The sequence below is a fragment of the Muscardinus avellanarius genome (assembly GCF_963383645.1).
Source record: "Muscardinus avellanarius genome assembly, chromosome: 2".
Taxonomy (NCBI): Eukaryota; Metazoa; Chordata; class Mammalia; order Rodentia; family Gliridae; genus Muscardinus; species Muscardinus avellanarius.
Window position 1 is genome coordinate 144,682,118 of NC_137787.1, and position 12,431 is coordinate 144,694,548.

Genomic DNA, 12,431 nt, shown 5'->3' on the forward strand with positions numbered 1-12,431 from the left:
TGGGGATGGAACCCAGGGACATTCTACCTTTTAGCTACACCCCAGCCCTATTTTTATTCTTTATTTTTTAAACAGAGTCTCATTGAGTTGAAAAGTGTCTCACTAAGTAGCTGAGGCTGTCCTTGAACCATGATCCTCCTACCTCAGCCTCCCAAATGTTGAGATTACAAGTGTGTGCCACCACACCTGGCTTATTCTTTATTTCTTATTATGAGATAGGTTCTTGCTAAGTTTTCTAGGCTGGCCTCACACTTGGGATCCTCCAGACTCAACCTCTGGAGAGCAGCTGGAATTATAGGCATGTGCTACCACTCTTGTACACAGGGTCTTTTTCAAAGTAGGAATATTTTGAAAATCTGCCTGGGATGTATGCCATGTATGCTCATCATTCCTTAGCATTTTGGACCCATCTTTGAGCTAAAACAAACATTTTTTATCTTTATTGTCTCCTTGCTTTCCCAGGGAGAAAATCACTTTACTTTGCTCACCATTTTGCACTTCTATTTACTCCACACCCAGCATGTTGTAGACATGCTGCTCTCCATGAAAGCACCCTGGTGAGCCAGGAACATGGGCCTATCCAAGGGACTTGGTGGGCATCATTTTCATCAAAATTTCTGGGAAATATGCTGGAAGCAGGTGTAAAAATAATAATATTTGGTATGGATTATAAAAGTGGTGCTTGAGCTGGGGATTAGTCAATGGATTAGAAATTCACTACAGGCAGAGAGTATCACAGGCAGCAAATGCAGCTGAATGCTAAATGCTAATAATTTAATACATATGCTAGCTATCAGGAAATAAGAGGCCATTAGGCCAGAAAGCACAATCTGGCCTAATCCCTGGAAGCAGGAGGCAGGAGGATACATGGTTTGGTTGGGTAGCGCCGATAGTTCTGTGTGGTTGAAATACCAGTGTGTGTGTGGGGGGGGGGAGAAGCAAGGGTTGAGTGAGGAAGAGGGGAGGGAATAAGGAAATCAGAGATGTGCTGAAAAAGATGGATGAGTAGGGTCAAATTGTGACTTGCCTTGTACACCATACTAAGTTTGACCTGTATTCTTTGAGCCATGGAGGGTCACATTAAATGACCTGACCAGATGAACTGTACTTCAGAAGGGAAATTCTGTGACATGAAAAATGAAGAAGGGTCAGTTGACTTGGGGGAGACTTTGGAGGTATCATTAGGAGGATGTAACTACCAGTTTGGCTGTAGAGGCCATTTTCCTCCCCATCTACAAGGTTGGGAAGTTGCTTTAACCCAGAGGAAACAAGACATCATGCTTATCTCAGGAGTTAAACTCCAAATCCATGTGGGAAATCGTCGTGGGAAAATTTTGCTTTATAAAGGAGCAGTAACTGGAGGAAGATACCCAAGGGATTATGTAAGCCAAATCCTGGGGTTCCCAAGTGGAGGGTGACCTCCTTTAGACAGGCCCTTCCAAAGGAGTCAATCACAAGCTTCCTGGATTTCAGTTTGAAAAAAGCAAGTAACATAGCCCTGAAAGCTTTACTTGAGTAATATGACCCCTTCCTGCAGACTGACCAGGAGGTCTACAACCTTCCTGGGGCTCAACTGCTTGGTTTTCTTCTTTTATGAAATGGTGATTCTTCTCTGCTCTCTGGAATTTTTTTTTCTATTTGTACTGGGTATTGAACCCCAAGGGCATTCTACCTCTGAGCTACATCCCCCAGTCCTTTTAATTTTCATTTTTTATTTTGAAATAGGATCTTGCTAGGTTGCTGGGAGTCTAACTACTTTGCTGAGGCTGCCCTCAAACCTGTCTCAGCCTTCCAAGTATTGGTATTACAGGTGTTCACCGCCACATCATATTTGCTCCATAAAATTTTAAGGGGCTTGAAATATTATCTCAATAAATGTCCTTCCTCCTTAGAAAAAAATTCTAAAAACAGTGGTCAGTGTTCTCTTAACATTTCTACTTATATAAAAAATTATTTTACACTTTTCCTTTATTATGTTGGCTACTGGGGCTTTTCTTTTTTCTTGTTTTTTTTTTTTTTTTTTGTGTGTGTGTGTGTGTGAGTGTGTTTGTGGGGTGGGGACTGGGGATTGAACCCAAGTATGTTCTACCTCCGAGCTATACCCCCCAGCCCTATGTTGTTGTTGTTGTTGTTGTTATTATTATTATTATTATTATTATTATTATTATTATTTTGAAACAGGGTTTCACTAAGTTGCTGAAGCTGACTTCAAATCTGTGATCCTCATGTCTCAGCCTCCCAAGTACTGGGATTACAGGCGTGAGCTACCACACCCAGTTTACTAGTGCTGCAGGAGACTCATTTTCACCCTCTTCAGTTTCCCCATGATACCCAAGACAGGATTTCCAGAGAGTAAAATATTTACTGGGAAATGGCTCAGTTTACAAACTCAAGGAACTTAGCCTGGAACAAAGAGCTCACAAGACTCTTATACCCTTGATCTCTCACTTTGGAGAGGGGAGGGGTAAGTGTGAGATTTATTATACCTAGCAAAAGCAAAGTACTTAAGTTACATACCATCCCCACTCTCTCCATCCTTTTAACTGGCTCTCTCTTGTTTATGTTAGGAAGAGATTCTGGATAATGACTCTGGGTTGCCTTAAGAAATAACTCCCTAGCCAGGTGTGTTGACGCACACTTGTAATCCCAGCATTCAGGAGGCTGAGACAAGAGGATCATAGTTCGTGGACAGCCTCAGCTACTTAGTGAGACCCTGTTTCACATAAAAAATAGGGCAGGGGGTATAGTTCAGAGGTTGAATGTCTCTGAGTTTCATCCCTAGATCCTCAAAAAGAGAAAGAAAGAAAGAAAGAAAGAAAGAAAGAAAGAAAGAAAGAAAGAAAGAAAGAGAGAGAGAAAGAAAGAGTTCCCTTATCTTTTGGAAGTGTCTGCTTGGTTGCTTGCAGGCAACTGGGGGAAGGGTTGGGAAACTCTTACTTTTCCCCATATTAAGTCTACACTCCTAACAATTCTAAGGCTCTGACTGTGTTTCCTACCTCACTGGGGCTTTTCCAACATTGAGTTGTTCCTTACTAGTTGGGATGCTTTGCTTTATTTTTCTTTCCTCGAATTTCTTCTCCTCTGCTCACACTTCGTGACAGTGTATAGAGAGAAATATTTTCTTTGTGTTTCATTATAACAGCCACATGTTTACATTTGATGTTGATCTAAAAGGAACCAATGTCATTACATATTCTTTTTCTCCAAGGCAATGGTGTTCAGAGGCTCTCCTATGACATATTTAGAAAGAGAATTTCTACGCTACTTATAATTCTTTAGCAACTTCTCTCCAGAAATCAATCTTGATTTTGTTCAGGTACACGCTCAACATGCTCGAAGAAATTGGTGATGGGCAGAAGGTCAATGATGACATTATTGTCAACTGGGTGAATGAAACATTGAGGGACGCAGGGAAGTCCTCATCCATCTCCGGTTTCAAGGTAAAATTCTTAAGTCTTTGGTTGGAGGCCACCTGAACCTCATGCTTATCTTTATTGTTTCCATTATATATTAAGTGACCTTCAGTGTTAGAGATTTGAGGCTCCCCTTTCCATTTTGATTTTTCTTAAATGATTCATTAGTTTTAATGTTCATTGGCCATTTCACTGACAAATGTTTTATTACTTTCTTCCATAATAGTCAATTTTAAAAGCCCATCATTTCAACATTAACGTAAAATATGTTTTTACTTTAACATAAAATATGTTTACTTTCAAAGTAACATAAAATATGATTTTTAAAATATGCACACTTCCATGGTGAAGATTTTAAAAATAATTTTACTAGTGCATTGCAATTATACATCAGAGTGAGGTTCAATGTGATATAAAAAACCCTACCTGCACACGGCTCTTGGTATATTTCCCTCCATGTCCCACCCTGTTTCCCACTCCTCACTCCTCGTACATTTTAGTGAAATTGGTAGTGATGTCTTCATATACTGCCATAGTATAATTTGAACTCTTTCCTTTCTCAATCTTCCTCTTTCCCTTCCCTGACCAGTCCTTCCTCCAGTCTCCTTCTAGTATTCTATAGGTCTTTCTCCATTTTATCTACAGTTCATGATGCAGATTTTTAACATTATAATGGTGAAATGTAAAATGAAAAAAAATTCACATGCAATGTTTTTGGAAAAAAAGTGGTATACTTGTATCCAAATCCCATTTTTATTAGTGACAGCATTGTACTTTATTAAATTTCTTAACTCTTGATTTATATATTAGCCGGATACTTCCTCAGGGGAAATGCTCACATGATCTACATTATAATAACATCTATGCATTTTAACTACATTCTTCTAGTTTAAAGGTTAGGATTGGAGCTGGAGGTAGTAACATATGCCTCTAATCCCAGTACTTAGGAGGCTGAGATAGGAGGATCACAGGTTTGAGGCCAGCCACAAAAACTTGGCATAATTGTCAGCAACTTAAAGAGACCCTGTTTTAAAATTTAAAAAAAACTTTAAAAAAGGACTGAGCATGTAAACCTCCATCCTATGTCTTCCTTAGACATAGGATGTACCCTCACAGTATGAGGGGCTTGGACACAGTTGCACTCACAGGTCCCCCAGACTGTGCTCCCTGTTGAAGCAGGAGAGTAGAAAACTCACACTGCAGGGCGCTGTACTCTCACATCTGAGGAAAGTTTACATCTCTGGGCATGAACATCATAACCATTACAAATGCCAAAGAGCCCAAGGCTTTAAACCAAAAATTTAAGTTCAAATCCAAGCACTACCACTTCCCAGGATGTTACTACCCCTCAGAAACTCCTCTACTCATTTGTAAATTAAGCCCACATGTAAAGCCTGGGGTGTAGTTCATTGCTACACATGAGCTTAGCATGTGTGAGGCCCTGAGTCCAATTCCAGCACCAAAAAAAGTTAAAAAGATTAAATGTGCATATCAGATGTTCCCAACACACACACAAAAATGACAACTTGGTAAAGTAATACTTTCACTAATTATCTAAATTAAAGCATCCCATAAGGTATATATGTACCTATTATATATATATATATATATATATATATATATATATATATATAATGTGTGTGTATAAAGTACATATACTTCAAAACATGAGGTTGTAAATAATACATGGGTAATATTTTGTGTCAATTTAAAAAATAATCTTGGAAATAAAATTTGAGCCAAAAAAAAAAACCCCACAAAAACTAAAAACCAAAAAAAGAGAAAAGAAGAAAAATTAGATGCCTACATACTTATAAGGTTTGTGGCACCAATCAAGTGAGATAACCCACCAGACTGTACCGGGCAAACTGTGAGGTACCAATGAATGTTCGTTCCCAGCACTTGTGTTTGATTTTTAATTGCATTCTCACTGTTACTGTCTGCCTGGCAACAACAATTCTCTCTCCCCGAGATCTCCAGGAAAGGAGGCTCTGCTGGAGCCCAGGTCCATCAGCATCCCCATCACCATCCCTGTTTCTCACTCTGGGGTATTTCCCCTACATGAAGCACTGTTTTCCTGACATCTTTAGTCTCTTCTGATGGTTTCTCAATTAAATCATTCCTTCTTCTATGACATTACTGCATCACCACTAGTTGAAAGACATCATATTTCAACCTTGATATTTTTCTCTACTTGTGCTAACTTCCTTTCATCTATTATTTGAGAATGACTCCTGCTATCTACAGAAACTGCAAGCAGGTTTGAAGCATTCTCTGGACTACCCTGGCATTTTCCAGGCCAAGCTGTGTATATTTCATATATATATATATATATTTTTTAAAATTTTTTGGTGGTACTGGGGTTCCTGGAAGTCCTTCTACCTCCGGGCTACACCCCCACGGGCTACACTCCCAGACCTATTTTTTAACTTTTTTTTTTTTATGTGGAAATAGGGTCTCTTAAACCAGCAAGGCTGGCTCCGAACCAGCGCGATCCTCCTGTCTCCGCCTCCCAAGCGCGGGGATTACAAGCGTGCGCCACCACGCCCGGCTTATATTTCATATTTAAGAAGCAAGAGCCACCCACTTCTCTTCAGCCAAATGGAAGTAACCTTGGGACACGTTGATGAAACTTCCTTTCTCTCTGTGTAGGACCCAAAGATTAGTACAAGTCTTCCAGTTCTGGATCTCATTGATGCCATTCAACCAGGTTCTATTAACTATGACCTCCTGAAGACAGAAAACCTGAATGATGAGGAGAAACTCAACAATGCGAAGTACGTAAATAAACCTGAGGTCGGGAGGGAAAGGCCCAACTGGTGACTAAAGTGTTAGATTCGAAGTCTAACACTTGTGCCTTTGTGCAAACACTATTACATTATTCATGCTTTTTTTCCCCTCATGATTCAGTATGGCCTCATCGTCAGTATTTTAGATATGGTGCAATGGCAGTTTACACCCCTCATGTTTGAATGGGGAGCAAGACAAAAAGAATATTCTGTGTCTCTTCTCTTCTTGTCTCGTCTCATAAGGATGTCAGCTGTATAAGATTAGGCCCCCACCAGCATGACCTCTTCTTAACTAATTACATCTGCAACAATCCTGTTTCCAATAAGGTCACAACTAGAGGTACTGGAACTTAAGAACTTCAACATACCTATTCTGGTGAAGAGACACAATCGAGGCCAAAGCATAGTTCAGTTCACAAGTGTCTGGCGTCCTGTATCCCTGCTCTATAAGGCCAAGGGTGGCCTTCTTTCTGTTTCCATTTGGGAAGTGGGGACCTATGCTCACAGTATGATGTTTAGTACAATCTAACGAAGAGACTAAATACTGTGATTACAACAGAGCATGATGGGTGGTGTGGAAAGGAGGTTATGTGAGTTCATGGGAGGGACAGGAAGGAACTGAAGTTCTTCAGAGCAAATGACATCTAACCTGAGCTACATTGAAAGGATAAGCAAGAAGGAGGTAGACAGGAAGAGGAGATAGAATATTCTGGATAAAAAAAACACATGTGGAAACTCAGAAATTAAAAAAAATTAAACATTAAGCCCAGCTGGTCAAGGGATGTGTGATTAGGTTTACAGAATTTGGGGGTCATGCAATTTTTAAGCTGTGCAGCTGAGATTCAAAATCTGGCTTTAGAGGCCAAGTTCCAGATCACCCCCCTCTATGGGCATGGCACAAAATGACTTAGAAAAATGGGTAAAAGGAGTCCCATGCAGTGCTATGAATGATTATACATGTGATCATGGTAAGATTTGTGGAGTATGGGGGGTACTGGGGATTGAACTGAAGGGCATCTACCTCTGAGCTATACCCCACCCCTATTTTATTTTTATTTTAAAACAAGCTTTCACTAGATTGCTAAGTCTCAGGACTTGCTGAGGCTGTTCTTGAATCCACAATCATCCTGTATCAGCCTCCCAAGTACTGAGATTACATGTGTGTACTACCATGCCTGGCTATGATTTGTGGTTTTTGAAACTTATTTATGGCTTTTTTTTAATGGTACTGGGGTTCCCAGAAACCCTTCTACCTCAGGGCTACACTCCCAGACCTATTTTTATATTTTTATTTGGTAACAGGGTCTCTTAAGCCAGCACGGCTGGCTTTGAACCTGCACTATCCTCCTGTCTCTGCTTCCCAAGTGCGGGGATTACAAGCACGTGCCACCACGCCTGGCTTATTTATGGCTTTTAAAATAACTTTTTAAATTTTTTTTGCAGTGCTGGGATGGAACCCACATGCATTTTACCTTCAAGCTACACCCACAGCCTGATTTTTGTTCTTAATTTTGAAACAGGGTCTCACTGAGTTGCAAAATACCTCACTAAGTAGCTGAGGCTGGCCTTGAACTGCGATCCTCCTGTCTCGGCCTCCCGAATGCTGAGATTACAAGTATGCACCACCATGCCCGGCTATTTTTTAATTTTCATAATGGAAAATTTAATCTTACTTCACTAACAACTAATATAGAGGAAGTTACTAAAAGGTAGAAAAGGAGAAAGCAGGGACTATTCTTGCTCTTTATTTAAGAGTAAGTTTTTTTAGGAGAGCAGGACAGAGTAATGAGGCCTTGGGTGTTATGGAAAATCTCTGGAGCAGTCATAGTAAGAGGTTATTAGGAGGGAAATGAGGCAGAGAAAAACTGATGGTGAGTAGTGTGGGAACATTTGAAAATAGATTGCAACTAAAAAAATTATCTTTATATAGCTACATATAAAGCAAAAATGTCCTAATGCAGCCATCGTAATTTTATGTGAAAAATATGGGCTATAAAGCTTTGGCTATTTCTAATAGTATAGCCCCATGAATAAAAATGTATATATATATATATATATATATATATATATATATATATATATATATATATATGGTTAAGAGTTGATAAATAAGATCAACTAGCACAAATTCTCGTTCAGTTCTCAGACTTCCTCTGTGATGCTCAGTTTCCCAGGAGATTACTCCTGGTGTGGGTATCAAAAGTAGCGGGAACCCAAGAGGTCTCCAGGGACAGAGAGTACATTCGGCAATCATCATGAGGCTAGACGGCAAGACCAATGCTTCGCTGGGAGCTTTAGCCAGCCAGGATTTGTTTGCAAACACGAGATGCATGCTGGTGGCTGGAACCAGCGATTCCACAGCTGGCTTCTGTCCAGACTGTGGTGTGACTGTAACCAGGGCCCTGCGGGGCCCCCTTCACACACTGCTGCTCAGCCTCTCTTCATTTGTCCTCTCTTTTCCCTTTTAGGTATGCCATCTCTATGGCTCGAAAGATCGGAGCCAGAGTGTACGCCCTTCCGGAAGACTTGGTTGAAGTGAACCCCAAAATGGTCATGACAGTGTTTGCCTGCCTTATGGGGAAAGGCATGAAGAAGGTGTAAGGCCCCGTGAGACAGGCTAGGAGGCCACATGCTCGGTCCTGAGGGCCCCGCGTAGGATGTGCCCAGGATGCATAAGGACCAATCAAGCCATTCCAGAGTTTTCACCTTGGTGACTTTATATTATACAAGATTCCAAAAAGTGCATATTTGTTCAGCCAAATAGCCTCTCCTGTATGTAACCAAAAATATACTTCATTTATTTTCAGAAGACCCAATCTCCTAAGAAAAATTATTTTATTATTACTGATTTTTTTTTCTGCTTCCTTGAAAATCTAGAGGGGAAAAAAAATGTTATTTTCCAGGCACTCTTCCTGCTTTTGCCATTAGTCAAGGATAGAACTGCATGCAGTGTTAATAATTTTGACATAATCTTTCAAACCAGTTTAGTTTGGTTGCCTTTTCCTAGCTCAGGACTAGAAGGGAGAAATCATCAAAGCTGTCCTAAAGCCTGTTGGTAGAGAGAGACATTTGATCTGTTTACAGTCTCTTTCTGTCCCCTTCTTCTACTCTAGTCCCAATGATTTTGGTCCACTCCCTCTCAGAACCATACCTCTTTTATGGACCACCTCCTCCTGCCATCCTTGTCCACGGGTCTCTTGGAGCCTACGGCAAATCAGTCAGGCTTCTTGGGTCCAAGGGTCTCTGGTATCTTAAAGAAATAAGCCTTATAATCAGAGCCTTTCCTCATAACTGGGGTCCCAGATGTCATCTCCTTTCTCCCACCCATCTCTGTTTTTAATTTTTTAACTCTAGGATTCGAACTCAGACCAGATCTAACATCTTGAATACTGTACCCTCAGGTAGATTCTGAACTCCTTGGCAGAAGTCTGGACCCAGGGCAGGTGTAATAGAAAAGAGAAGCACTAGGGGGCAGCATGGAGCTATCACTAAGCATCCATCCTTTATGGTGCTGCCTTTCCATATATTTATCCCAGCTTGTTAGATATGTAGTTAATGTAATGTGACTAAATATCTGGTGACATTTAGAAACAATCCTGCTCAGCTTTCATTTGTTCTTACATATCAGCTTATCTGATTGCTGCCAAGCCATATTACCAATGTTTACTTTTTTGGTACTACAAAGCTTTTTGCCACTCCTAGTCCCCCAGAGAGGGCAATATGTGCCAAGGAATAGCACCCCTGCCCCACTCCACATGCACACACACTCATGCAAGCCAGAGGTCAAGAACTACCAGAACTGCTTTGGAAAGAGCTAATTTACTGGACATTTAAAGAATTTCAAAGCAAAGCCTGAAGAACAGTATGAATTTGAATAGTTCTAATAAATTAAGCAATTTCCATGAGAACCTACCTACCCAAGCAACGTTTGAACCAACACTGGATTCCTTTGTCATGGTGAAAGGGCTCGCTAATGAGCTATCTTCTTTAGGGGTTGAATGTAAAGGAACTTAGCCATTTTCCCAAGCAATTGAAATGCATCAACCTGGATCCATTCCTTGGCAGTTAGCTTAGGAAGCCAACAGAGGGCTTCTTCCAGCTCATAAGCAGTATTTCTGCTGCATCTGAATGCAAAGTGGTTGGCTTTGACTTTAGTCTGAACTTGATATAGCCTCAGATGATCTCACCCCCCCCCCCATCTGCTTCCAGGAAGGAAGAATGCTACTGCCTTAATGTAAAATGAAGATAATATAATGCTCAAGAACTTTCCAAATAAAGTATTCCCATTATTGGGTGTCTCTGGATATTTACTTTTGAAAGTTTAATAATGGTATACTGTGACTCATTCATTAATTCATTCAGTCAACACTCATTGAGTGGCTAATATGTTCAAGACACTGCCAGGTTCTAGGAATATGCGTAAAATGAGACAGCCTTTGCACCCAGTGGATGAGGACAGATGTTCCACAATTAAAATGCCAGGTGTGGCAAACAGGAAAGAATTGCAAGGTGAGATGTGAGCTTATGGCAAGAAACTAACAGTTTAAGCTGGAAACTAAGGAATAATGTTGTAATTGGTTAGGCGAGGAAGGTTGAGACACGAATTCTCAGAAACACATTGAACTCAATTATAAAGATCGATCAGACTTGGGGATCGGGTCTGCGTGCGTGTGTGGTGGGGGTGACGGGTTTCAGAGGAGGCGCAGGGGGCCTTGGCTTCCATGGCAGAAAAGAATTTCAGCATGCGCCAGTCAGAGACAATGGCAGAGATTTATTTAGGTAAGTGGAAGATATACGTTCAAAGGAGAACACAGGCCATCTCAAAAGGGAGAGAGTACCTTCTGGGTCTCACGGTTATTTTATAGGGGACTCCACTGAGGGGCAGGTAGGGCACACATCAGGGGTGGAGGTCTGGGCTGGGTGGCACCTGAGCTTGTTCTTCCTTATGGATCCTTTATTCACTGAGCATCTCAGGAATCTCAGGTGGGGAGAGAGGCCATTATGATTAAGGGTATGGGCCTAATGAGGATTTTTGCCTAAGAAGGAAGCAGGCCCTAAAGGGTACAGGTAAAGATTATGAAGTTTCTAGATTTTATAACCATAATTTTTTATTTTTTTCAGTTTGTCTCCTTTTTTACCTATTATTTTCTATTTTTTCTATCCTACTTTAGGTCTACATGACTTCTAGAGTAAATTGAGAAGAGATCTGGGGTTGACAGTGCTTGGGTCTTCTCTTCCTCCTGGCTGGGCCACACTTCAGCAGGTGCACAAGGGGGCATGCTGAGGGATCCAGTGGCAGCTAGTATGGGCTAGAGAGAGGAGCAAGCCTGCTACCGACTTGGCATGGTCAAACCTTGACCTGCAGAGGAGCCACACCTCTACTACCCCAGCTGGGAAGATGGGTTTTTTTATCTAAGCTGCATGTCCCAGCCTCTCTGGCAGTTCATTTTTGAAGGTGATTCTTTCCTGGCCAGAACATACCTGCAGCTTCTACATATCAGGAGACTACAGATATTAGAGATTAGGTCTGATAACATTATAAATCTCATAAATAAAAAAGACTGGTCGGGTGTAGTGGCACACATCTAAAATCTCAGAATTTGGAAGGTGTGAAACAGGAGGATCACAGGTTGGATGGAGGCCAGCCTCAGCAACTTAGCAAGGACCTCAGCAACTTAGTGAGGCCCTCTTTAAAACAATAAAAAGATAACTTAAAAATAGGGCTGCGGTTGTAGCTCAGAGGTAGAATGTTCCTGGGTTTAATCCCCAATTAGTACCCCAAAATACACACACACACACACACACACACACACACACACACACACACACACTTTTATTACACATATTAGTTTATAATGTACATTATTCTTCATCTCACTTTTTCACATAACACCTTATCTTAGAGATTGTTCGATAGATCTGCCTCAATCTTTTCAAAAGATGCATAACATTCCAACTTATAGGCTTGCCAAACTGTATTTATCCAGTGACCCGTAAGTGCACATTTAGGGTGTTTCAGGGTTTTTTTTTCCCCACAGCAAATAAAGCCACTAGGAATAATACCATTCCTACTTCTTAAGCACAGGATATTAATTTTAATCCAAAAGATCCTTATCAAGTTTCTGCTGTAGCAAAGCTATTGCACTGTTTGGTAGTAAAACACAGATTCTTTTAACTGTCCTGAGATTATTTTATGAGGAACTTAAAACTGGGACAAATGCTTGAGCTA

The 12,431-nt window shown here is 40.8% G+C and overlaps 1 protein-coding gene across 1 annotated transcript in view; it reads left to right on the forward strand.

Moving 5' to 3' along the window:
* The window catches only part of LCP1 (lymphocyte cytosolic protein 1), a gene marked incomplete at its 5' end in the record, with an annotated part of 41,676 nt that extends 32,705 nt beyond the window's left edge, over window positions 1-8,971 (forward strand). Inside the window, 3 exons of the mRNA XM_080688959.1 lie at window positions 3,317-3,440; window positions 6,066-6,190; window positions 8,671-8,971. Of these exons, the coding sequence (XP_080545085.1) occupies window positions 3,317-3,440; window positions 6,066-6,190; window positions 8,671-8,803 (382 nt within the window). The 3' untranslated portion in view covers window positions 8,804-8,971. The remainder of the gene's footprint in view (window positions 1-3,316; window positions 3,441-6,065; window positions 6,191-8,670) is intronic.
* Between the last annotated feature and the right edge of the window lie 3,460 nt (window positions 8,972-12,431).